At 43.4% G+C, this 27655-nt stretch overlaps 1 protein-coding gene across 1 annotated transcript in view; it reads right to left on the bottom strand.

The window, feature by feature from the left end:
* KALRN (kalirin RhoGEF kinase) overlaps positions 1-27655 on the bottom strand; it is a 530846-nt gene that overhangs the window by 47090 nt on the left and 456101 nt on the right. The window contains exons 36-41 of the mRNA XM_067299320.1: positions 13024-13307; positions 12023-12127; positions 7898-7993; positions 6086-6216; positions 1986-2052; positions 556-659 (exon numbers count right to left, since the gene is read on the bottom strand). Coding sequence (XP_067155421.1) covers positions 556-659; positions 1986-2052; positions 6086-6216; positions 7898-7993; positions 12023-12127; positions 13024-13307 — 787 coding nt within the window. The remainder of the gene's footprint in view (positions 1-555; positions 660-1985; positions 2053-6085; positions 6217-7897; positions 7994-12022; positions 12128-13023; positions 13308-27655) is intronic.

Raw genomic sequence — 27655 nt, 5'->3', positions numbered from 1 at the left:
CACAGTTATGGCAGCCTCAGCAGCTTTTCTGGGGATCCAGAAAGCACTCCACAAACAGCTGGGAGCTGTTGGGACCACTTAGGAGCAGTAACTCAGGAGCCACAGTTTGATCATACTGACATGTCTCCCATGGAGCACCTTGTTGTGGCTCCCCAGAAAGGAACGGAAGAGCCATTGGCAACACCAAAACCTTTTGACTGGGAACAAGGAGTTTATGTAGGACCGATGCTTTGCATCAAGCAGCCATGCCATTTTTAATGGGGTAGACAGAGCCCTAAAGCAGGATCTAACGTATTGTGAAACTGTGGCTAAAAGCATAAGAATTAGAACCTCTTCTCAGGATTCAAAGTAGCCATGATTTTTGAGGCTCTTAAGCAGCACTTAAAAACCAAGAGAGACCATTTTATGTGAAGCAACATTCTTTTGAAGTTCAGCTTTAATGACCTGCTGATGTTCAATTCAAAGCAACTTAAATGTACAGACTTCATACACACCAATCCTTTATGCATGTGTGGTTAGAAAGGCTCTTAGAAAGAGACAAAATCAAAAACTTACTCTTTATGCCAGTCATAGATCTGGTGAATATTGCCAAATACTATCTTGTCTTTCCCTTTCATATCTTCAGAAACTCCTTTTTCTTCTATCCTCTTCATGAAGCCCTTTAGAATAAATGATCAGTGATTAGCAAAGTGACCACTTGGAGGGGGAGAATAATTACATTCTTTTTTTTTTTGAAAAGGTAAGAGTTTAATGTCAGGATTTTTTGCTCTGAAAATGCTTAAAATACCTTTTGTACAATTTAAAATCAGAAACCCATCTAGATACTTTAAATTATATGGTTTGCTTAAAAGAACATTCTAAAGGATTTATTCTGAATATCTACAATAGTTATAAAAAACCTGTATTAGATGTCATTGAAGTGACAAGAGCAATTAGAAGATAAAAGTTAAACAAAAGTAGTTTATCAAGCTCTTGGCTTCTCTGGTAAATTGAAAAAGCCAGACTCTGTACAGATAAAGTTCTTCCATTCACCAACAGGAGTATTTTGTGGGAGCACAAAGCCATGCATTAAGTTTAAAGAGTCAAATAAATAGGATTTCTCACATCTCCAGAGAGTTTCTTTATGAGCTTTTGGAGCACTACAGCTTTGTCAGACTAGTCAGTGGAGCGTGATGTAAACAGAAGATAACACCAAGGTCTAAAAGTTTGGAAGCTCTTGAAAATCACTATTAGATGGGCAGATAATTCTCCCTGGACTAGTGAATGCCATAAGCATTCCTGAAAGCCCAATTCATTCAGGTGCCCCCAGTTCTGAGGCCTGGGCTGAGAAACAAACTGGAATCATGTGTGTATGGTGTCTCTGACAGGTGATCCCTAGGTATCAGTCAGGTCTTCACAAGCTGAAGCTTCCAAAACTATGACTCTTTTTGAAAAAGTGGACAAAAAAACTCCATAACCTCTATTATTTGTCTCAAGTGTTTTGCAAACAATAACTCATGGGCCACACATGCACCTCAGCACAGATCCAAAACCCAGCCTCTGGGAAGGTATTCCAACACAGGACTGCAGTCTGGGCGCAAATTCAGGTATAAGTGTGTGCTGCCATTACTCAGTATTGGTTTGGAGCAGGATTGCTGCATGACAGCAAGAAAAAAAACAAAGTTTAAGGAGTATAAATTATTCTCCACCCCTCCAGCCCTCAAGTCTGCACTACAGCAGAGAGAGTTTGTCACAAGCAGGGTAGCCAAGAAAAATCTTTGCACGCTTGACTCGAAACCTAAAACACAACATTTGTTAGATGGAAACAAAAACGCTTTCCAAAGGCATTTCTTTTTGTTCCTGTCAAAATGAGGAGACCATGGAAGCAGCGTGCAAAATAAAGCAGTTTCTTTCTCATGTTGCAATTTTTTTTTTGTGTTGTCACTTTTCTGCATGGTGTTTTTAGTGGAAAAACGTTTCATTTAGCAGGGTTTATTTCAGCTTACCTCCACAACAGTTCCCAAGTCTTTGACATAGTCTTTTTCAGTCTGTACCAGCTCATTTAAGACAAACCTAGGTTAAAACAGAATACGCACAGATTTTGAGCATGCTGATGTTTCTATTTGCTCCTCTTGCCACATATTAGCTATCAACTATCATCGAAAAAACACCGTCGTTCCAGGTCACGCAACGCTACTCATTCTTCACTGTCTTACAGCCCAGTGGAATGAAAATGACAAAAACATATCACTTCAGGTCAGAGCCGTTTTAATTCCCTTAACCAGTCTGTCTTTTTCTTCCCCTCTTTCCCCCCACCCCGTGGCAGGATGGGGCTAGAGCAGCATCACCATCAGTCCTGAACTGTCCTTCCCTGTCCTCTTCTCCTTAGCTCTCCCCACAGGCAACCCCACCGGTAGCTATCGAGACATTTTCCTGATCCATTATGCAGCAAGTAAGAGGTTTTTTTCCCCCTCTGGGAGTCTCAGAGAGTACTTCTTGCCCCAGACCCTCTGGCTTTGCCCAGGATCCAGCAGTTCAGTTTTAATATGGAAGTGTCAAGCGCTAAGAAGACAACCCTCCCCTCCTCTTTTTAACAAAGAACATAATCTTTCAGACTAGGTAATCTGCGTGTGGGAGGCAAACGCTTTACACTTGTTTCAGATCTAATAATCCCAGGTAGGGGAGTCATCTGATGCGCACAAACAACAGCGAGCTAAAAAAAGCCCCTCCTTTGCAAGTCCAACTGACTGATCACAGAACGTGCTTTTGAGGGCAATTTCAAAAAGTTGCAGCTTGCTGCAGACAGTTTTCCTCTCCATTACGCCAATACACAGATCTGGCGCACGAAAAATAAACTCCGTCTGTGCTCAAGTTCGCCGAGGCAGTCACAAGGCTAACGAGACGGGGGCTGCTTTCGCGCCTAGCAGCGCTCTGCTCACATCAGCCAGCAAACTGACCTGCTTGAAACAACAGGGCTGAGGGCAAACAGGGCTAAGAAAAAAGCCTGGGTAAAAATTTGTGGGGGGGGGGGAGGGGGAAAGAGAGACTGGCATTATAAGAGACTCAGTTATGAGAGGCTACTGAGAAAATAAACCCTACTCGAAGTTGTGCTGCAAAGCGGGCTCAGCTGGGAGGGGAAGGCATGCCGTGCTTCACTGGTACGGCTCCCAGTTGTGGACAGTTACAGCAGCCCCACATCCTCTCACGGAAACCACCTCGCTTTCCCCGGGCGCCTCACGAGCCAGCAGAAAACCCTGGGCCGTTCTCAGGGGTGACCCTGCGCCATCGCTGGGGCAGGGCAGGAAGAGGGCGCCCAGGCCAAGCGGGCAGGCTTCTGGCTGCGACGCGGCAGCAGCCTCCGCGCTCCCAACGCGTCCCTTGCTCAGGCAGGGCGGAGGAGACGCTTATACAGGCGGCAGCAAGAGGTCAAAAGGCTTCTGGTTCATTTAAGAGTGAAATCCGGCCCCCTTGGCAGCAGCCACGGCTGGCAGTGGCGATGCCAGATGCTCGTGCTCTCAGAAGCGCCCTGCCAAGTTGTGCGCCTGGGTAGCAAACACACACCGGGCAAAAGGCTTCTCTTTTGCATAGCGGTTGTGCGTCCTGACCAAGCGCGTGCAGTACAGCCCCCTTCTGCTGGCTGACCGACCCCCCTCGTGACGGGCTGCCACATCTCCCGGTGCAGGGGCAGGCCGCAGCCCGCGTGCCAGGAAGGAGCCTTTTGGCCCACGCCACCCGCTTGGACCGTCCGCGTCGCTCCCTGCAAAACCATGGAGCTGTTGAGAGGATGGGGAGGCCCTCTCCCACCTGCCTGCCGTCTCTCCCGGCAGCTCCGTTCATTTTAGTTAGCGCCAGGGTGCTTCAGGCCAAATCCTGCTCTAAAAATTAAGCAGCAGGTACGTAGAGTGCTTAATGCTGCAGGACGTGCAGGCAGGGGGATGCGAATTCAAAATCAGCGCAGCAATCGGGGTATCTGTCAGGTGAAGTGTTGCAGAGAAATGAACTCAAATGATAAATTTGTGCCTTTTTCAGGAACCAGGGCCTGCAGCTCCACTGGTTAAATTAAACTCAGCATAAGCACTCCCCCAGCTACCCTCTTCCTGGAAAGCAGAAAGATCAGCCTTCTCCCTCTCTAGTAGTTCCCTGAAGCCTATCTGACATAGGACCCTAAAAGTACTCCCCAATCCTAGGTTTCTAAGAGGCATGCTGCCAAAAATTCAAGTCTACTCGCCTCTACTCACCCGATAACAGAGTAAGGGCAGGCAGGAGATAGCTTAGAAAGTGCCTGCACTAGTCACCAGAGGGGACTGACTACCTAGTTGCATTTAAAACAGCATCAAGGAAAGAGCCTTCTCACCTCCGAATACATTTGCATCAGGATAACTTGGTAACTCCACATTAAATCTACGCTGAAAAACATTACTTGATGAGACTATTTCCTTACTGCTCACAGAAATGCAGCAATAAAGACTGATGGAACAGAGGTTTCCTAACACAGCGGCTCAACGCTGCCATGCACATGTTGCCAGACGCACAGGAAATTACTGCCCATGCTTGTGCAAGGTTCCAACTGCTGTTTTGTGGGGAATGGGGGTCACAGCTCGAGTTTGGAGCACAGCTGCCTAATATGGTTATGGAATTAAACAGAGCGAGTCGCACAGATACAGAACGCAGACATGAAGGAGCTGGAGAGGAGACAGATGTCTTGTGCTGAAAGCCACTAGCAGGTGCTCCTAAACATCCTGGTGTTTAGGAAATGTGGACGGAGGCAGTCACTAATTACGTGTAACATGTTGCCAGTCCCCCGCCAGAAGCGTTGCAAGTCACAAAGTGTTACTGTATTTAGTTGCGTTTACAGTGGCAAAGGTCTCTGCACTCACACTGCAACCTGCAGTCACTTGACAGTTATCTAATTAATAAATTGCTACCAGAGAAATCCAAGAACTTGTGGCGTGGAGGAGCTTTTAGGGGACAGATGTGAGCAGGGTTGCTCCCTAAGAAAGGCCAACGGCTGCCTAGCAGAACAACTTCTCCCATTCAGAAACACAAGTGTCATGCCCTTGCCTGTTGCTGTGAGCATGTCCAGTCCCCCACTTTATTGCTTCTCTGGCTTCCTACAACAAACGCAGGAGCAAACGATGGCTTTCACAGTCCTGTGACACTTTGCTCCTGCTTCCTCTTCTACTCTTAAATATTTCCTTTTCCTCCGCTCACTTAGTTTCCTTCCCCTGCCTGGCATCTTTCCCAAATGGGCTGCTCTTCTTCCACCTTACCACACTCCACTGAGAACTGTATGTACTGTTAATTTTCCCATCAACGTACCATTTAGTTAGATGATTTAATGCTATCATTGTAGTTAGTGTAAGAGGCTTTACAAAGAAAACAGCTACCTGATCTTTCTTTTTTGTAATTCTTGATTCTGTTCCTTCAATTCTTTCCTTCAGGCTGACCATGCATTTAAAGTATGCCTTAATGCTGATAACATTTCAAAGCACGAGTGTTATTTTTGTTACATTATGGACCTGTATAGATAATTTTTAAAAAAGACTTTCCTGAGCTCCTTCCCCATTACCATGTACATGAAGGCTTCTCAGATAAAACTTACTCTTCAGTGGCGTGTTTACACTACAAACACATCTGAACTCTGCCCTCTTCTCCTTTGCAAGTAACCAGGGCAAAACATCTTCATCTCATTCAAAAAATTCTAATGGGATTCTCCACCCTTTTCCTTGAAGGTAGGTAACTAAGTCAGCAACATATCCCCCTTTAGGAGTTGATTTCACCTCTGGCAACTCAGCAGTGACCAAGGCAAACACCTCAGCAGTACTGTGTATAACCACCAGTGGCTTTTACAGCAACACGTATTTGCCATCTGGGGTAAAAGCTGCAGGTTTTAAGGAGTGAAGATGAACTTCCTGGGTGCAAAAATGCTTTCATAAAGTATTTGTACAGGATAAAAAAAACCAACAACAACAACAAAAGCAAGTAGAATGCAGAGCTTTACTATCAGTTCTGAGCTCACTCACTGACTACAAAGTAAGCTTTCAATACAGCTATGTGTTCTCCTTGGGTGTATTTTTCAGAAATAAGAACCAACAAGAAAACTTACATCCTGCCTCTCATTGCTTTGGCTTTTTGTTCCTCTTCAAGGTTTCTTGGGGGAGTTGAAGGTGTCATTCCTTCATTTAAGCAGCCAGTGGCATCTTTTAAGCTTCCTCGGTAAGATCCTCCTTCAAGGGTCTAAAAAAAACCCCAAAAGAATGATAGAAGAATAAGCATTATCCTTGAACTCCAGCATGAGAGTTGCCTTCTGTTTCCAGTCAGCTCTGTAATCAACAGCAATCTAAAACCAAGCAGAGTATTCAACAGTACTTTCCCACAGGACTCAGTGAAACACAACCAAAAAAACAAACCAGTTTTAAATTGATATAAGATCATAAAAAGAAAGCAGTAAAACTGAGAATATGACTTTTGTCAGAAGATGGAAAAAAATGTTCCTGTAGCCCCAGGATGAGAAAGATTTTCCACATTATTTCAAAACAATGTGAAAATGTCATAAAGTCACAATCAGAACCAGTGTCAGGCTACATGTGGTGGACATGTTTCTCTGTCAAAGACTAAACCTAGATTCTTGGTAGTAAAGTAAAATACAAAATGAAACAGAAATAGAAGGATACATAGTAACATTCCACAATAATTAATGTTGCCCCCAAGTTCCTGGAAAGTAATTGCAGTTGACCTAACAACATGCATGCAGGGCAGAGAAAATAAATATCCTCTGAAAATACATCTAACTGCGTTAATTAAATACTTTTCAATTTTTCAGTCCCTCAGTGGAATGAAACTATTTTGAGTAAAATTTCTGGGAATGTCCTTCTCAGTTTCGCATGCTACAAAGAGCTCCTTCATCACTTACTCGTCATCAACCACCCTACGAACAGAGACCATCTTCTTGTACTAACTTCTCACTGGGAAAATACCAAAACCCTTTGAAATCATTTGCAAAATATAGCTGCTTGCACAGACTCACAGTAATTCACACAGTAAAAACACTGTTTTTTTTTCTGTTTCATTTTTACTCTCTTCATCCTTACAATACATTTAAGGAAATGAACCTTTGCAGGCTCATCATAAATCTGCTTTAATCCTGACTTGTTCACCAAGTAAAACTGGCTTAAAGCAAACATTTACCTAAGTTTAGAGGTCCTGTCACATGTAGAAAAAGGCTTAGCTTATGCATTAACATTTTGAATTGGTTCAGGGAACAATTAAGAAAAGCCAATGTTTAAAGCAAGATTTACTCCTTGTGCAACAGACATGGGACCACAAAGTGAGAGCACACTATACGGACAATTTTGAACAAATTAAAACCAGAGCATTTATAATGCTCATTCCAGTCCCTATCACATACAGTTGACAAGACAGATTAAAATTAACACGAGTCTGTAAAATTAAAGCACAGCTGTGATATTTCAAGCAGTTTTACTCTTTAGAGGGTCCTCTCAGAGAAGCTGGAATACCAAACAACTTGATGTGCTGGGTAGTAAAACTCCTGTGCCTCAAAACAAGCTTTTTTTTTAAAAAAAAATCCCAACATCTAAACTATTTGAAAAAATGCCAATAAGACACCAGAAAGAGTACAGGAGATTACGTAGCTCATACTCTGCGCAGCCCTTCCAGAAGCGCCTTTCAGAGTTTGCAGTGCAGAGCCCACATGACAACATGAGAGGTACATTTCATCTCACATGTGGAACAGGAACTATTAGTTAGTCTATTGAGAAGCAGAGCCTGTAGGGTTAATAAAAGCACAGAAGGTGAAGGTGGAAAGCAAGGAAACCAAAAACAGAGGCAGACTTTAAAGTCCATCGCTAGAGTCACACTGAGCCTGTTGTGTTCACGGTTTTCACAACACTAGACTTACCAGCTTACTTTTGACCAACTTTTCTATTGCACTGACAAGATCCGCAGCAGTTGGGACATCGGAGGAGCTCTGTCGAGCAGCTAGCAAAGAAGAGGACTGCAAGACACCAGTTTGCAAAGGAAAAGCAAGTTAGCAGGATGAGAAGGGATTAGGAAACCAGCAATAAGTGAAGCAGCTTCAGAGTCGGGAAAAGAACAAACATGGAAGGGGCATGGAAGTGTTGGAGGCCCACATGCAGGGTCGGGTGGCTGTTCGCCACTGTTTCAGAGAAGCACAGAATTGTCATCGAATTCTGGATACACATCCCTTTGCAGCAGGTCCCATGTTGGGACCAGCGAGAGAGAACTGAAGTTCATTTACAACTAGGTTACAACGCTCTTAACTTCTGTTGGGTCTTCCTTCCAAGGATTTCTGCTGCCTTACAGACACTAAAAAATTGATCTTCCCACTGCAGATGTAAGAAATTACCTTCTCCTCCATATACACACATTTCACAAATGCAGAAAGCAAAGGCACACATGGAGTTAAAGTCAATTGGATGGGGGAGAGAAAAGTTTTTCTTCCTATCCTTCCCAAAGATGAATTGCAACTCCAAATGAAGTCAGATGATGCCTCTGCATAGCATTCATGTAACTTCAGTCATCTGAAATCTGTCTTTTCGCCCTCTGCGGCCTTCTGCCATCAGCAGAGAGAAAATGCTCTAATGTATCTCATCTATCCTATATATCTAGCATAGGAGGGAAGAAACACTCTTTAGAGATGCTCACCTCCACCTATTAACATTGTTTAAAACATTTTCAGTCTCACTTCTATATGCCTATCTGTCGGTCATGGGTATTTGATTTTGGGTGCCCAACACACAATATATTTAAGTATCTCCACATTCTGGTAGTTACATGTGGTAGATGCTAGTTATTAGGAATCTCCAGAATTTGCCCAGACATCACCTATGGCACTGTGAAGGCTGGCCTGTATGTGAAATGTTCAGCTTTAGTTTAAAGCTTTTGCTTAAAATCGGGTTGCTCTCTTCACACCTTCATCTTTGTTCCAAGAAACCTCAGTTTGAAAACCGAAACTCAGGCGATAGCTGTGGGAATTGGTATTTATTAGCTCACCTGTCAATATATTTCTTCTAACTAAACACAAGTGCTGATTAAAACTATGAGGCCTTAGATAAGCTGCTTTCGGCACATTTTGTCAGACACAGTGTGGCTAAATTTTTATAGACACTGCATTCAAATTATGAAAAAGCTTATTCATTTCTCAGTCACTTAATAAAGGTCTTCTGGAGAGTACCTATTTCAGGGAGGTCACCACACAAGCGCCAATGAACATGCATCCATGATTAAATAGCACTGGGGAATGAGACATGGAAAAGTGACAGCAGGAATTAGGCAGCTCTTTAAGCAGCCCTTTGGGGCACTTGCTGATGTTGAGTGACAACCCAGGGGGAAAAAAAAGCAAAAAAAGCAAAAAAAAGCAAAAAAAAGCAAAAAAAAGCAAAGGAGACTAATCCTATCCAGAAGGTTTTTTGACAGAGAAGATGTGCGAATACTCTGCCACTTGTAGTCTCATCTTTCACTCAAATAATACATCTAATCAGCACTTCTAATTACAATAACAACAAAAATTACAGGTAATCAGGCTAGTAATTGAGGAATTAGGCTGGTAAAGCAGAAATCTCATAGAAATGTAAGAGATCAGATGGCCTGCTTCACCTGAAATGAGGATGGACGTGTCTAGGAAAAAAAAAGGCTGAAAACAGGAATTTTGAAGAGATACTGGACAAATGCTTAGACGATAACTGTCCAACATAAGCATTCTAGCAGGAGGAATCCAATTTTTGGAGGCACTGAACAGCTGTTGCTCTCACTTCTTTTAACTGAAATTGCTCAGTATCTCTGAAGAGTAAATAACTGCGGATTTTTAAAGGGAGCATGGAAACTTGCTGCATGCAAGTCTTTCAGAGTCAAATAAAACTCTTCTGTGATTGAAGGGCGAATCTGGTTTGTGTGGGGGAAATAGAAAAATGGTATTTCAATTTCCCAGTAAGTAAATTACGAATTTCTAATAAGAAGGTATCTTGCAATTTGTCTTTATAACAGCCTCCAGAAGCAGCGAAGCACAATTATTGCTATCTTGCAAATGGGCAGCCTGCTCCCATGGAGGGAGGGTATATCCGCACGGTGCAGACTTCTCCCCCCTAGCGCTGCCGCTTCCCCATGGTGCCGCGTTGTTGCTATTCTAACATAAGCCAGTACCCATAAGCAGCATTAGGACACAAGCAGGGAGCTGTGCCCAAATTAACACCGTTAAAGAGCTTTTGGCTCCAGCATGGCCCAAACATTGCTAGCTCAGTGCTTCCGTGCCAGGGAATTCAGGAGCTATGTTTGTGAGCTAAGATTTTTTTTCCCCTGGGACAAAAAGGTGGTAGGGGAAGAAGATGGGAGACCAAAAGTATTTCAGAGGCCTCTTGGTCTATTTAATCTTCTTTTAGGACTGGGCAAAGAAACAGGATACCAAAAGGCTCTACAACACTTAGAAGTCTGGAGAAAAAAAAAAAAGTTTAGTTCCTCAATGTTGGCACTGTTGGAAAATTATTATTTTAATAAATTCTGAAATCACATGGCATGTTAAAAATCAAAAGTAGTGACTAGAGCTAAAGCAGCTTTGTTTTGCTAAAAATAAACAAATAAATAAATAAATATTAAAAAAGTCTAACCCCAAAGCATTTAGCTAAACACTGCAAGGAACTCGCCAGCAGCAACTGCTATTGTGCTGGGCATGGATCCACCAGAGCTCTGCTTCCCTGACCTTTCCTCTCTGCCCCTCGCCAGACAGCCAGCAGCACATGCGACACTCCAAGGGCAAGAGTCCACGGCTCCAGCTGCTTCCTTCTGCTCTTGCTGCCACCACAATGTCATAACAGCCCCCGACAGATTAGCAAAGAGAGCCCGAATCCTCTCCTCCACCACGCTGCTCTCCAAGTCGCAGAAACGCTTGCTCCCTTCCGTCTGTATTTGCAAACTGCTGCCTGAACCTTCCCCAAGACCTTTCTGGATTTTTTTGACAATTTATTAATCTCTCCTATTCTTGCTTGCTTGCATGCAGTAATTACAATCAGAGGACAGAAGTACAGAAGTGGCAGTACTAAAAAGAGGTATCAGCAGGAAAGCAGGAAACAGCTACACAGGAGGATGAATTTCTACAAGGGAGGTGACAGCACCAGGAAAGGGTGGGGGAAGACACATACAGACAGGACAGGCATTAACCGTGAACATAAACCACTTGCATACTGTATTCACAGACTCTCAACCCAAGTCAGATAGAGTAATGGAAGGATTCACTCTGAAAGCAACTGCACCATCTACCACCTCAAAACCCTGACTTTACATTCGACAGACCCTAGCTAACAGCAGAGAGCTACACCACCAACATGGTGCCCAAGGATGGGCTGACCAAAGCCCTTCTCACTTTCCCAACCTGAGAGCCCTTGTGGACTTCTGAACAAACAGGAGCTGATGGGCCATTCAGTGAGGCTGAGCCACATACCCCAGAAATGCCAAACAAGAGCTCTGTGACTTCAAATAGGTTGTTCCACCTGTAAGGTTTAAAGAACTTCAGAGCGGCAGGTAGATGGTGGGACACAGACTGACAAAGCTATAGGACCCCAATCATCCACGAAAGCAGTGGCAAGGCTGGGTGGAGAGTCCAGGTTATCTAACTCTTGGTAAAAGTGGTATTTCTGGATTCAAGCAGACTGCAGCATTTGACCTACTCCCTGGGCCAAAGCTGGCACCAAATGACATTTCTGCTGCTACTGCCAGACACCAACATCACTTCTAAAACACATGGAGAACATTGCCAGTCTAAATGGATTTTCTGACCACACAAAACACAAGCACTCAATACCTGTCATGAAATGGGACACCAAGGCTAAATTGCTTTTTAGGCACTATTTGTAAATCTAGTTGGTGAAAGATATTAGATATAATCCATGCACTGGTGTCTATTATAACCACATGTCTAGTCACTGAATACTAGATGATCACTATTAAACCAAATTAGATGTCTCTGTGGCAAATGCACTTAAAAGGCAAACTGACATAGTAGGGGAGGTCTTACCATCTCATCTTGGGTTGGATCATTGTCAAAAATCTTCATAGGAGGAGGAAGGGGTGTGTGGGATTCCTCGTCTGGTTCATCTTCTCCCCAACCCTTCTTGCTCTTCTGGAGAAAAGTTAAATATAATTAGAGACAGGGAGAGGGTTTTTTTTGCTCTTTTGAGATATCTGAGCCCTACCACAAGGCTTTTGGTCTATTAGGAATACTAATGTTGGCCCAGTATTTGGCTGGGGTGGAGAGAACTGCAGGTAATACTAAGTGTCACAGAAGAGAAGCAAAAAGGCACAAGTTTTTGCCTGTTAATCCTAGTGAATTCTAAGAGTTATGGAAATATCCTTTTCCAATACAGACATCAAGAGACACTTAACAAACAGTTAATAGGTCACCCAACCAGTTAAGGCAGTTAGGGCTCTCTATGTGCTGATGGAAAAGCATTGAAATAGTATAGGTCAATGTACAGTTTTAAAAACATGTTGCTCCATTTGTGCTCAGTTAGTATCCTCTCCATTTTCTGCTTGTAATTCCTCACGCAGTTTATCAGGAAAGAGCCATTCTAGCAAAGAACATGCCTGCAGAGAAATGAGGGCTACAAATACATAGCATATTTAACAGAAACATGATTATTTCTCTGAGCGTTTTCTTTCAGTAAGGAATTACACTGCCATGGTAGGATAAAGGTGATATGAACCTCAGCAAAAACTGATAACAGCTGCTCAAGAATAACTTCATTTCTATTCTTGGCAGATTTCTAACAGACTGTTAAAAGAATCTAATCAAAGGATGAATATGTGCAGACTCTGAAATGCTGTTCCCTGTATGTTTCATTGCTCTTCAGATGACAGAATACTGTTTGTAATACAGCTTTAATCAATTTAATTTTACATATGATTCGCTGCTCCCTCTGGTTCCTAAGGGAATTCCATTTACTCAAGCCTGAATCACAAACCCCAGAGCAGACTATCAGAGATACAGGCTTTCCTGCAACAAGCACCAACACACACCTCATCTGCGCTGTCTCCTTGAGGAGTGGTTTCATCTCCGGTCTTTGGTGAGCCAAGGTCAAAGCTCTTCCTGCCATCTCGCACCTTCTTTTGTTTCTTTATGTTACTCTCGGCCTTCCCGCTGTTGAGCCGGCGCACAGGACTAGTCAACCATTTTTTTAGCGTGTTGGTTGAGCGCTTGGGGCCAGGAGAGCTCTGGATGGAGTTGAGGGATGACTGAGGTTGCAGGTTGGCCACTGAATCAGATTTGCCCCCGTTGTCATTGGAAGAGACTGAATATGCGTCTGGAAGAAAACGATGCAGGTAAAAGATTATATTGGCACCTGCTTTATTTCCTAGTGCACATCAAACATTCGGCTTTCAAAAGCATCAAAATACAATATGCCTCAATGAAAAGTTTTGTGATCTATCAACATTGTATAAACTTTACCGCACACCAGGGAGAGGAACACACTATGCTACAGAGATTTTTCACAAGCTTATACACTCTCCTTATTTCCTACCACACTATCTCTCCTTATGAAACATCACAGACAGCACAGTTATCTAGTTTGTGATGAAAAGCCTGAATTGGAGGTTAAGTGCTAAATTTCTCAGCTTCTTCCCACAGATTTCATTGTGAATTGCCAGGAAGAAAATAAGCACAAAAAGGAGATTACTACAAGAGACCTGACAGCCACCAACACTTTGTCAGGTTCTGATTCTGTAAGTGTTTCTCAGCAGTTTTCAGACCCCAATAACATTACTTTTAGTTAGAATACTTATTAACTTTTGAAGGTTATTTGAACTACCTTAAAATTATCTCCTTTGCCCCTGAAAGCAATTTTTCAGAAGACTTCATACCTTCTTTAAAACTAAAAAATTGGGATGAACCATTACAAAAGATGACAAACTATTAGAACCAAAGGAAACTTCCAAGAAGGAGACACAAGGCAGGCTTATAATTAAAAAGATTTCTATTAAATCCAAGCACAAGTTTCTACTGAATCATATCCAACTGCAAGTATCAATACACATGTTCAGACTAGCACCAACCCCCTCCAAAAGCAACATGTGCCAATATCAATAAGCCTTTAAAAACAAAGCAAACAAGTTGCTGGAAGATTTCTCAATTGCCCTTTAGGAACAAGTGACCTGCTCTCACCTTTCTGAAACTATGGCAAAGGCAACTCCCTCCCCAGGAATGATCAGGGACTGAAATGTTTAATCCCACACAGTTGAAGAGGGAATCGATTTTTACAGAATGCAAAAGTCCTGTCACACTCTTGTAAGCTATGTGTCATACTGTACACCAGAAAGCAGTCACCTGATGTTATTACTCATTTCTTTTGGGGTGGCTAAGAGATTCAGAGATAAACATCTCAAAAAACAAAAACATAAGTTACAACACAAGAAAGTAGCTTGGTGCATCCAGAAATTCTCAGTTCAATAATAAATATCATTATAGATATTGTGTAATACACATGCTGAGGGCGAGTTATTCTCCCTGAGAATAGCTAACTATATCATTTTAGAAACCAATTTCTGCTACCTGCATCCAAACTCGCTACCTCTGCTGGGCAGAGAGTTCTGTTGATCACAGTGGGATGTTTACTGAGAAGAAATTGCAGTCTACCTTGTCTGTGAGCTTGTAAAATGCAGACCATTAGAACTGCACTATTTTACTACCAGAGACAGCTGCAGTCAGAAGTTGAACCAATAATTTATTACATACCTGGAATCAAAAGTTAGGTTTTTAGAACATATGGAAACACTTGTAACAAGCTAGAGGAAGTCAAAGTTCATTTCCCAGACAGGAAGAAAATCCAAATCATCTGTCTTCTGACAAAAAGAAGAATTAGTTTGAGAGTGGCTGGGAAGAGGACAGATCCTAGGTGCAGTTGGTTGGATTTTTCCGGCCCACTGGTTTCAGACATTCCTCCATAGGGGCAAAGTAGCCATCTTATCTCGAAAAGGGCTGGTTCTGGCCAGCTACTGTTGATGTTATTTCATGCACACCAAGTAGTGTTAAATCAACTAGTACAAGATAATATTTTTGCAGTGGCTAGCTTATCTTCCATTCAATAGACTTTAGATACTCTCCTCTCACAGGCTCCACATGATCCTTTGGGAGTCAGAGCTTATCAGCGTACCTTGCGTCAGGAAAATTCAGGGTTTCAGAATGGTAATTTTGAACACTTGAGCAACCCACAGGTTGCAAGTGCCCTCTCTCCTCTGACCCCCCAGTAGCACTTAAATCCCTGCACGTGGCTGGGGAACACGAGTGCTTCAGTGACTCACAGCCTGGCAGAGCCTCCTCCTTGCCAAAAGGCTCCTCTGAGCTGGAAGTGCACGTTCAGGTGGCTACGCTCCGACTCAGAAAAACTTCAGAAATTGTTGGTGCAAACAGAGCTTGTCTGTAGTCATGGAAGGAAAACTGCTGGAAGAATTCACTCTTTCAGGGTTGCTGTTTTTCAGGGATGGTATGGGGAAAGCAGCCACATCACAGACTCTCTCCGTTTGCTGGAGACTAGACTCAGGGGAGTGGTTGAGGAAAAATAGGGACAAGTTAATCTCCCAGATCTCTGTTGATTAATGTACAAAGAGGTTTTTACAACAGCTTAAAAGTAACATAATCCAAACACACAACTCCGATGAAAGGCCCCTTGCCATTTTACCTTTTAGTAAGGGAGAGGATCCGATAGGCGCCTAAATGGTGCCTTCAATAGTGCCACACCCGTAGGATCCATCATGGTCGTGCCGAGTCATGGGAGCCCACCTCAGCCAGGTGGGCTTGAGACAGGCACAAACCTGAGGAACCTGACAAGGTCAGAGATGGAAGGAGCAGGGATCTCCCCTCCCACCAGGACATGTCTCGTTTGATGAGCAGGCCCAGATCTCAGGTTTGCTCCTTCCCTCCCCATTCTCCAGGCAACATAGCCACAGCACAGGACATAGCCAGACACACAGTTTCTCTTATACCACAGCAGCTCCTACTTCTAGGCAATTCACGGGAAGCAACGGTCAACCATTTCCCATTTTCATCCAGGAAAAAGCAGCAGACTGGATAGAAACATCCTGAGTCCTGGAGGTGGCCCATAGGCCACTATGCCCATTTACAGGAATCTCCTCTGAAGTTTAACCTACAACCAGGAAACCTCTCCAGACAGAGCATTAGGTCTCCTGAACAGCAAGTTGAGATGAAAGAAAAAACAAAGGTTTACACAGGAAGAGCTCTGGGTAGGGACGTGTATTATGCTGTGCAATGATCCCACTTGAATCGGACTCTGCTTTTCTCCATTTCCCGCAGCAAGCCTCACCTCCAGGACCCTGCAGAGCAGCAGGCAGCACAGCTCCCCAGGGCCGTCACATCCCCTCAGTGAGGAAGGGAGTGCTACAAAGTGGTACCAAGCAAGGTAATGGCTTTTGAGTTGAAAAAGGCTATTTACCAGGGAGACCATGTTTTCCATATCCCAGGGACCAGCCAGGGGTTACTAAATCTCAGTCCTACCATGCTAGACTTGAGCCTGACAGGTATAAAGTTTCCATCCTTTGCCTTATCCACTGAAGTGCTCCCACTGACCACTCTAACACAATCTGGGACAGAGCCACAGGGTTAGCTAGGTCTACACAGCAAAGACGGGAAGCATGCATTGCCCCGGCCTTATCTCCCTTTTATATGGTAATTTACTCTACGCTGTTTGGAGGATAGGCAAGGAAACAGAAGAGAAAGGATGGTCTAATCTCTCTAGCTACCACAAGAGCCTCTACAGATGGGCTGAGTTTCTTCTACCCAGTACCCTACACACACATAAAGCACTCCCATCCCATTGTCATATTTCCCACCATCTCCAAACATGCACTATCCAAAAAAAACATACCTAGAGTTTACACACCATATTCCTAACCATTTTTCCTCTTCTTAAAAAAAAAAAAAAAAAAAAGGTAAATACGGCAATAACTCTGAGTGAGTGACTCTTGCTCTCTGACAGACCCCTAGATAGCAGGCCAGCTGAGAGTCATTTACTTACACACCAAGCAGGTCACCCCTGACAGGGCCACAGGCTCAAATACGAGCACAGCTCACCAAGCAAGACACAGAAACAATGTGCCAGGAAAGACTTTTGAGACAATCTCCTCCTAAGCTGTGCTTCTGTGAGCCGTGCTGCTTCGGTGGCATGTACGGCTACGAACATATTAATCATGACACTCGGTGGCAGATTGAGATCCAGACACAGAGAGTAACGAGCGGAAGAGCGAGGGGGTATGTTACCATGCTCTCCTGTTGCAAAGCCCGAGCACATACATGCTCTGCAAACTGTGTTGTTAGAGCTGTTAAGAAAGACCGTTTGGTTAAGAAAATCCACAGAGCAGTTTGGAAAAGATGCAGAGTCATATTTCCCGTTACCCACAAAGACCAGCAAACCAACTGCTGCCCTTGCACCACTGAGAGCCTGTAGGAACGCCAGGTCCTCTGCAAACATCTGCAGTGAGCGGTCATAATGTCACCACTGTCCCGGGACATGAACGGCTAAAAAAAGGTATTTGGTGAAGCGAAATGGGTGTAGGGAGGTCAGCAGACTAGCGTGACTGGATTGATTTCCTGGCCAAACTATTCATTCAGGCAGAAGAAATGACAGTTTCCAAAACACCCCTAAGCAAACCTCCAAGAAACTTCTGGCAACACAACTGTGAGAGATCCTCAGCCAGACGGGAGAGCTTTAACATTCAGAGCTTTTGCACTGCCAGCGTCATGAAATCTTTGCTGTTGTTGCTGAAATTAACAGACGTCCATAAAAACATAGCTCTTTTACTTGAAAAAACGTAAGGATCCAGTTATATGCAACCTTGGGCAAAAGGGAAAGAAAGACAAATCTTATAAGCCAGTTTTAGAAGTGCAGTTGTATTCCCACTTGAGCCAGTAGGAATTGCTGTTGGAACTAAAATACAAGGCGTTTTATTTTTACCTCCTTATTCCCCAGAGCATGCATGGGAAGGGAGGTCTGATCAGACTCAAGCAGCAGCTAATTCATCTACAGCAACTCAAATCTCTAACAAGAAAAAGGGAAGACTTCTCAGAATGATTTTAAAGAAAACATCAGGCTGCTCTTTCTGATGCATACTAACCACAGACCATATATAACAGAAGGGAGATACGCTTCAACAGCCAGATGTTAATCACAATATAGCTCTGAAAACACGTGACTATGGCAAGACACAGTCCTGCTTTAGGTGAGAAGAACTGAATTATTGCACCTTAATTCCATGTACGGCTGCACTTCTCACCCCAGAAAAACATCCTGAAAGAGGATTTTTCCACAGAAGCCAAAGATGATGAGCCACAATGGGAACTCTGTAATCCTAATAGCATGTGCATTTAAATCAACATTTTTTTCCACAGAAATAATTCCACTCATGAAAGAAAGCCAATAATGACAATATGACCAATGAGCACATAAATTAACTCTGCTGTGCTTGACAGAGCCCATTTTCCATATTTAGTGATTACTGTAAAATAATATTTCTGACAAAGACAGAATTGAATCAGATGTGGGTGAAAGACTAATCTCGCTTTTACTCAAGCTACTATTTCCTTAAGCACAGGAAGCTCTATACTAGCACATCTTGAAAAGCAGGAGTCATCTAGACTCGCTCTATGCACAAACAAAGCCTCTATGTCAGTATTTCACATTAAACAAACAAGAATCATTAAATCACCTAAATGCACCCTCTCCTGCCCCTTCCAAGAGCATCTCCTCCACAGTACGGGCCACAGGCTCCAACGCACAACTCAAAGCCCTTGAGGCTCTTCATTCCCACTGAAAAAACTCTGCTGTCTGAGCCACCCTCCGATATCAGCCAGCCCGCTACAGGGGTAAAGCTCTGCTCAGCAAATGTGAAGACGGCAGAACAAGGGATGAAGATCTGGTCTCTTCCGTGCTTTTGCATTAAATGTCCAAAATACACTCAGTGAAACACAGTTTTATTGGCACGAATCAGAGTTACAAAACTTAGCAGCTTAGGCAGATGACAGTAGAGATCCGCATTTTAGGGTTAGAGCTTATTCTGCATATAAAACTTGGCCCGGATTTGCAAAAATTTGGAAGGTAAGAACATTTGGATAATACAGAGTCAGTTTACAAGTATTTCTCAAGTGAAAATAATTAGTTTGTACCAACGTAAATAATGAATCTGACATATTTTCATCTCAACAGAAAAACTCTCTCTTCAGGCAATGCCTTCACAACAGGTTGCAATGAAGAATGCAAGCGAACGTGAGGAAATTTTCAGTACCCACGTCGGAAAATGTAAAAGACAACTGGCATGAGAAGCCCTTTAAATTAGACTTACGTTAAACTTTTGCAATGGAATTGCAAAACTTGCCCTGGAGCCCTCCTCTGACCAGTCTCACTGGCATTCAGCTAAACGTGGCTGACTGCAGATATGCCACTACACTTCAGCTCTCGGGAAAAATGAGAGGAGACTACAGGGCAGCTGGTTCACATTGGAGTGTACAGATGCGCTCAAACTATGCTGTTGACACCTAAATGCAAATTTTGTTCCAAGGTTCAAATATGCTCCCTAACTTTATAATCTCCTGGAAATGAGCAGAATTTAGAAGTTTCAGCTGAATTTTCTCTTTGCATTTTGGAGTACCATTTGAAGCTTTGATTTGGAAGTAATGCCAAAAGGCAACAAGGTCAATCCGCTTGGATTCTTACACTCCCTTTATACAGATGAAATTATTTCTGTCTAAACTCAAAAAGAGTGACATGGAATGAAATACTTTATGCAACTGTTTCCAGTCCAACTGAGAGAGTGACCTACGCTGCTAAAAGCAAACGTGCTTGACATACTTTCTAATCAGTGTCATTTAAAACTCCCTAATCTGACTTTTTGGTTCACTGCCAAACATGCAAACAAGACTAACTTCCAAAATTAACAGAAAAAAAATTGACCAAAAACAAATTACAACATTCAAAATGGAACGGTTTCTTTAATGAAGAGCTGATATTTCTTGGAATGGGCAAGAAGAACTGCTTTGACACAGAGGATGTTCTGCAGAGTTCACTGTAGTTACACTACAAAGTCAAAAGAAAGGAGGGATGCAAAAGAAAGAAGGGGGGTTGCATATTACTTAAAGCCTTTGGGAAGGATCACTGATCTGTTGGACAGAAATGTTCAACATCCTGATGGCTACTTTTGGGCGGAAAACTAAGCTCAGGAAAGAAAAGCACTCAGTGAGCTGGGGAAGGAAAGCAGTTGCACTTGGAGAAGTTAATTTTTGTGCAAGGCAGCAGAGCACCCCCAGCTCTTGGCAGTCAGCGAGCAGAGCTCTCTTCCACCAGAAGGGTGATGCAGAGCGGGAATCACCCCCTGTAGGAGCCTCTCCCTTTCCATTAACTACAGGGGGAGTCCGGGGAAATTCCACCCCTGGTTAAATCTAGCTATTGTGAATCCCCTTCCCACATTTCACTATGTTTCATACCAGGCCGATCTCGCAGCAGGAAATGATTAGCTGAAGTTAAGCATCTGACAATTCACTTTAATGAGCAATAACTCATGGCAACCCGCCATTAGCTCCAGTTGAATAGCTTTTATTTTTAGCTGGTGTTGCTCAGATGAGGCTTTCCTCCAGCATGCGCTGGGAAAGCTGACATCCCAGAGCAGTCCCTAGGTCTTGGTGGTGCCAGTCAGAGTGTCAGGGCTCAAGAGCTCCAGTTCCCAAAGGTCAGAGAAAAGTCACCGCAGTTCTGGGAAAGTTTCAAAGAGTGAGATAAAACCCAAAGCCAGGAGAAACAGCCACAGAGGCGCACGGTCCCAAGAGGCCTTGGGAGCAAAGTTACTGAAATCCTGAGAACGTGCTGAATGAGCGAGTGCTGGATCTCTGGGGAAAGCAACGGCACGAGGGTAAGAAACACTGGCAGAGCCGGCTGCATTAAAGCACAAGTCTGTGGCTGGTCAAGAGGGCTCGGTAAGAGGAACAGCGAGTGCAGCCAGTCTCTGTTACACTTGCTCTTTCATACAGACTTCAGGGGGACACGGGGAGAAGAGGAAAAGGTATCTTCAGACGATTACAGGATAAGATCTCGTTTCCTACGGACAAGCGTTTAAACAAGGAGCCACAGCACACGAAGGCAGAATGCTTCCCCCCGCCTTGGAGCAGATGCACAGTAAAGCCGGCGGCTTAACCTGGCAGCACCAAGCACTTGAAATGGCAGCTGAAATAGCTGTGGTCCAGCCCTCTGCTCATCCCTGTCAGAAATGTGCTTGCATGTAACAGTTTACAGCTCTGACAACGTCTCTAGTGGGAAGTTCAAGCCCTTTTCTCTCCATCTATCAGCCTTCCTGACAAATTCATCCTTCTTTAGAGTCCTGCATAACCCCTTGTATGAGCTGCTCTGAATTCATGACAAGAACTGTAAAAACCCCAAACACCCACAGAGTGAATCCGTGAATCTCCTGGTAAGTGAGACCATCCTAGCCAGCTCCTGTCCCCAAATCCTGCGAGACAGGTACAATATTGGTCTACCTTGAGTCCTCCAAGGGAACCTCACTTATCTCCCCAGGTGCCTTCAGGGCACCACACAGACAAGGTCAGCCCCTACTCAACGACGGGGCGTGGAAGAGCTCAGAAAAAGAGCAGTAGCTCCACAGAGCAGCTTGTGAGGACAAATACGCTATTTCTGTGCACTCGGTTTCATTCACCCATTCTCTTGCCTCAGCTTTTCACCCATCACACACTCCGATGCAGCCTGGGCGCAGCAAGAGCGAGCATAACACATCTGTTGAGAAGGCAGATAGGAAGAGTCTTCCGATAATGCCTCACAGCTGGGCGAGCCAATTTCTGAAGTCAAGAGGCACGCATTCGGCTTTAGGAAAACCAGGAAAAAAAGAAAATCAAGACTAACAAGATCCAGAAAGTGCATGTGTCTTTTTTTTTTTTTTTTTGAACAAATCAACATTTATTTCAATTTAGTCAAACAACTTGTCGAAGCACTTCTCTAAGTTCTTCTACTTTACATTTTGTATTTACACTGTCTTCTTTCTGTGACAAAAATATAGTAATCCCCAACCCTGAAGTTTCCAGAATAAGTGTCACTGGAAGCAAAAAGGAACAAAACCCCCAAACACAAAGCACAAAAATCCCCTTTCATTTTGATATATTTTGACAGGAGATTTATGCATGTTCAGTAAAAAAGTAAGTTTAATAGGTTTAACCCTGAACCTCCATGGAAACCTATATGAGATGAGGAAGGGGAAAATGTCATGTTTGAAGCTGAGCAAGAAGAGCAGCATTTGCTGGCCTTTGCAAGTACACTGATACTTTTAGCACAGGGAACTGTGAAATGCTTAGACACCCACATAGTAGACTTTTAAACTTTGATCTAAGCAATTCTGCTCTGCTGCAAGTGTAAGGGTACCCAAGTCGGCGGAATACCATCTTTTATCCTCGTGGTGGGCACAAAAACAAAATTTATTACACATGGTTTCCAAGCAGCTGTTAATACAACACAAGCCTTATTCTTTTTGCAAAGTGTCAAGGGTCAGCTTCATTCAGCAGCTCCCAAATTGAGCTACTGTAAGAACTTTTCCACATTTAATGAAGTAATTTTTCAGTTAAATGACATCATTGCTAAGGTCAACTCTGCCTTACGCTTAAAGCCAGCAAACTCTATGACAAGGTGAACCACTCTGCTGAAATTTTGGGGAAGGTAGGAGGGGAAAAGGACGTTTGAACAGCCTTTTTTTTAATATCTCCCTGCCTCAAAGGAAGCTGTGGCTACATCCCAAACAATTCCTAATGGAAACAACAGAAGCATATCGGTGACAAAAATAAATCGGAATTGAAAAAAGCAAGAACAGAACTCTGAGCTTTTGGGGGATGGGAGGAAAAACTGCATGTTGAGAAAGAAGGAATTGGTCATTAAACTTTCCAGGCACACACAGGGCTCAGAAAGCACAGAAAACAAGCAGAACAAACAAACAAAACTGTGTGCATCTTAGCGGCAGCTTCTTTTGCCAGATGCAGTAGCTTCCAACATTCAGCAGCTGTCTCTTGCTTTCTAGTGGTGTGGAGTTCTCTTTGGTACTTGGAGGCTGTCAGGAGCTCCGGGCAAAGAGAAAGGCTTTGTCCATTTACCGACCAATTCCAAAGGCGCTGATCTTGAATAACTTTACTAAGCAAGAGTGACACAGATGTCTAGGAAAGGGGGGCTTTTCTCTTAGTAAAGTTGTGGTAGGTGCAGTGGAAACCCAAGGCAATCTACATGCTTGTCAAATTGTGCCTAGGTAAGAAGAGAGTCCTCCATGAACGTCTCTCATTTGTTCACTCTTAAATTATTCAGGCTCTGACAGCCCCTGAAAAGAAAAGAACGGAAGAAGAATAAGTTGCGAGTGTTGCAGGGCTAGAGCGGACGCCACGTAACCACCAAGAACAACGAGGTTAGGGGTGTTTGACGACAGACACACTGCAGGCCTTCAGAGCCTCCAGGACTGGTGCCCAAAAGCAGCTTCCTCCATGCCCTTGGCCTTCAGAAATACTAGCGGAAAATACAAGCTCACAGCAAAGGTACTAATTGGGATGAATTAAAAGAAGTAATGAATGAAGTAAATGTAAACAGTGGTTGGTAAATAAAACACACAGATAAGAACTGCTGGTGCTTTGTGATGTTTTGCTCTTTGAACATGGCACAGGGAAATGGCTAAGCAGCTTGGAGAGTTTTAACTGCACATGTAAGACTATCAGTTAGACTTGTGGGAAGCTTTGATTCACTCGGCTTAAGTAGGAAACTCAGAATGTCACTTGCTGCCCCATATAACAGGCTCATAGGATCTGCATCTTGGTTTTTATTTGACATCTCTCCAGGGCAGGGAGCAGTTCTGTAAGGAACCTCCTCAGTGGTGCCAGTCAACAAGTTTATCTTATTTCAGATGATGAAATAACTACTATACTATATTTGCGTCAGCAAGAAAGATGGGATGGGAACTTGAAGTCTCAGAAAGCATCTGCTGTATGGGAATAGGAGAGCTCCCTGCAGCACCCTGCTGAGTCTTGTCTTCTGAGGCTGGGTAAGTGCCTTGACCGAACCACAAGCCTTCCTAATAAGGCTAGTCCAGAGACACCCGTTGATTTTGATTTCTAGAGGGTCACACAGAGCCTTCCAAAGCTTTTGCAATGCCCACACCATTGCTCCTTACCAGCAACTGCTTCCTGGGAAGAAATTCTAAATCCAGCTTAGCAGAGCCCATGAAAGCTGCACTGTGTAAACTGCATCACTTAGTTCCCTACTGCATCACAGCTTCTGCTCATGAATAGCTGCGAAAATGCTCTACCAAGTAATGTGTTTAGTAAGAGATAATATCATTACAAACCCCATCTTCACAGCTACACCACCATTACTGAGTAGTTACTTTCTTTTACTCGCAGCTTTCAAGATAGCTAAGAAAAGGAGCCCTTCTACTTGAAAACAACAGCAAAGGTGGACTGGTCTAGCAGTAGAGGCTCTTTGAATCTGGAAAGACTTTGTCAAGCAGTGCTAGTCTCTTACTGCACTGCACTATGCCAGATCACAGATACCCACTCACCAGAGAGTTTATCTTCAGGACAAGTGCCGGCAGTGAACATTCAGAGAGCACTGGCCTTTAAATGTTTGTCGGGGGCATCGTTTGCTCAAGGCTTTTCTCAGATGCACTGCTTGACTGAACTGTATGGCAGCACAGCTCTCGGCAGTTACAGCCCTCTCCGAGCAGCCCGGGATATTCAAGACTGAATAAACTCAGTGATACCAAGACTAGGTCAACCAAGGTGCTGCTGCCTGCTCAGCACCTGTGTCCTGGCAGGAGCAGTGCTCTGCTATCGCGGAGCTGAAGTTACTCCTGTAACATTCAAAGTCTTTGCCTCCTTCTTGCCTAAAGCTATGATTTCACTTCTGCTGCTCCAGCAAGGATCCCTGTTGATTAATACTTATCCCATTTCCTAAAGAAATCAATTCAGCCTCCACATACTTCAACTGAGAGCAATGTTTGAATACCATGTTAATCCTCAGGGTTGAAACTACAGAACATATAAAGAATACTAGACTGGAGGCACTTCAATTGTATCAGCTGTGAATCATCTTTTTACATTGTACCACTCAGACGCATTTGGATCTAAAATACATTTGCATTTCTAATTAAAACAGATTACCATTAGTAACTAAAGAACATCTTAAATCAGAATCCTTAGGCCATAAAAGCTAATTGCATGATGCTAAAACTGGATTTCAGAAATATACATATTATACCCCCTACAGGATTAATTAGGCAACATCTCTTCAAAAGTGTTCTCAAAAGTGTATTTATTCAGCATGTGGTTAAATTATGCTGGGTTGTGCAACGCTTTTCATAGCCTGCCTGAGCGCATGCTTCTGCGGCAGGAGACAGCTGGGGCCTTGCTCTTCAGGGGTGCTCAACATGTGCAAATCTTATTCAAGACCGAAGGGATCCCCAACCGATGAGAAGAACACACATGCTGTTTTGTGCAGTCTGCCGCACAACCACCTAGACATCGCCTTTACCCCTAACACAACCCTACTGCTCTCTGCTGTGCAGCGTGGGTTTTGGGGTTTTGGTTTTGTTGTTTTTTGTTTTTTTTTAAAGAAACAATCAACTTTGGCACTGCTGAACAGGAAGATCTTAGGTACCCATGCAATATACTCTGCAGGACACGCAGTCCTGTAAAAATGCTGCAACCAACAAGCAGATAAAAGTCTGAAAGCTGTAATTGTTGATTTTGAGGCCCATTTCGCTACCAATTTCCTACATGACCTCAAGGAAGTTTGAGAGCAATCACTGAAACAGTAATGTTTTAAGACAGGTTAAGGCTTTACTGCACATCTTGGGGACGTATAAAACTTCTATTCACTAAAGCTTCATGTGCCTTGTGAAGGGAGGAGAAAAAACACAGTGTACCAGGGCACACGCTCAGCTGCTAAACTCTGCAGCTGGAATTGTTAGCAAGCCTCAACTGCATGAAAAAGCCTCCTGAGTGGATTTAGCTGGAGCTCGGGATGTGCAACTCCCGGCTCCCTTTGCGTGCTCCGAGCTGCAAGCTCCTTGTGAAATCTGAACATGGAAAACGCCCAGACTGTAATAGTGGAGATACCTCCAGGGTCACTAAATCCAGTCCCTTCTTATCACAGGCAAATGAGTCCATCCCTTTCGTAAACGTTTAATTCAGCACTTTCTTGTGCTAGCAACCAAGGGATCTTTGCTCAAAACTGAAATACAAACTGTACTTGTGCTTCCCTTTAAAAACGGACATCAAATCTCCATGTTTATTTTACATCCTTCTAATACAAATGGTAAAAATCTCTACCAGAAACCACCTCCTGCTTCCTCAGGATCGCATTTACTAATGGGTTATAAGCAGGTCTGGCTCCCAGACCTCACCACTTTATGTAACTTTTCAGCCTTGCATATCCTAGAAAATAAGTTTTACAGGGATCCAAGATTTCAAAGTTGCTGAGCTGTGCCAGGGCTAACAAGGACCAAACACACCAAATGGCCAAGTGCAGGGGGGTTCAGTTTGGGCAACAGACCAGCAATTGCTAGGTCCTTACGCAATAACACGTAAGACAGAGATATAATATTTGTTTCGTGTTCCAAAAGCACTGAGCAACCACAGCTCCTATAAAATGGAGGAGCATCTATAAGCATCGGGAACTGCGGGAGGTGAGGGAGTGAGAAACGAGCCACAGCTGTACTGTGCTTGCTGCAGTGTGATACAATGCATGTTACATTACAGAAAATCAAATAATACGTACAATAATTGAAGTGTATTTAATGGCTCTCTCACCATCAAAGAGGAAAACAACATGACTGTTCTGTTATCAACTGCTATAATACAGTTTGCAGGTTCTACTTTTCATGTCATTAGGACTTCACTGGTGACATTTTCATACTTTATCTTAATTATCTGAAAGGAGCCCAGATGACATGGGTGTAACTTGCCCATTCTCAAGCTGCCAGGGAGAGGATCACGGGGTCGGTCCAGGCAGAGCAGGACAGAGACTGACAGGCTGAGAGGCACGTCACCCTGGGCAGAAGGACACAGCTGTTGGGAAGGACTACCTTTACTCCAAGGAATGGGTTGTGTTTCAGCATAATCACAACAAACTAAAAGCAAACAGGTTACTTTCCAGTATATGGTTTTCTAATGGCAAAAAACATTAGCCAGGAGAGATGTTTTCATACATATCTTAAGTATTTTCTAATAATTCTTTATACCTTCTGAAGTACTTCTTAAGATTCACAGTACACCCCTTTTTTAAGAAAGTGGTCAGATGTGATTCCGTAGTTATGTTAAAAAGTATTTTTATATCACATTAAGCTGTGCGATGCAATATTAGCAATTCAACTCTTCTGCATTAGTAACTGATATACAGGGGCTAAACTGGCTAACTTAATTGAAAACCACTTCTGTAGATTCCTGTCATATTCACTAACTGCCCAACCAATTCTTCTCTTTTGAGAAGAAACCGTAGCTTTTGTCAAAGATCAAAATACTTTCACAAAGCACATTAACAGACACTTGCCATTACACTTGTATTTTGAAGCATTTTGATGATTTTTTTTTTGGACTGACAAGTTTTGGGAGTTCTTTTTCTTC

This window comes from Apteryx mantelli, chromosome 6, assembly GCF_036417845.1.
Source record: "Apteryx mantelli isolate bAptMan1 chromosome 6, bAptMan1.hap1, whole genome shotgun sequence".
Lineage (NCBI taxonomy): Eukaryota > Metazoa > Chordata > Aves > Apterygiformes > Apterygidae > Apteryx > Apteryx mantelli.
The sequence above is the reverse complement of the archived record's forward strand: the minus strand, read 5'-3'. Positions and strand labels throughout refer to the sequence as shown.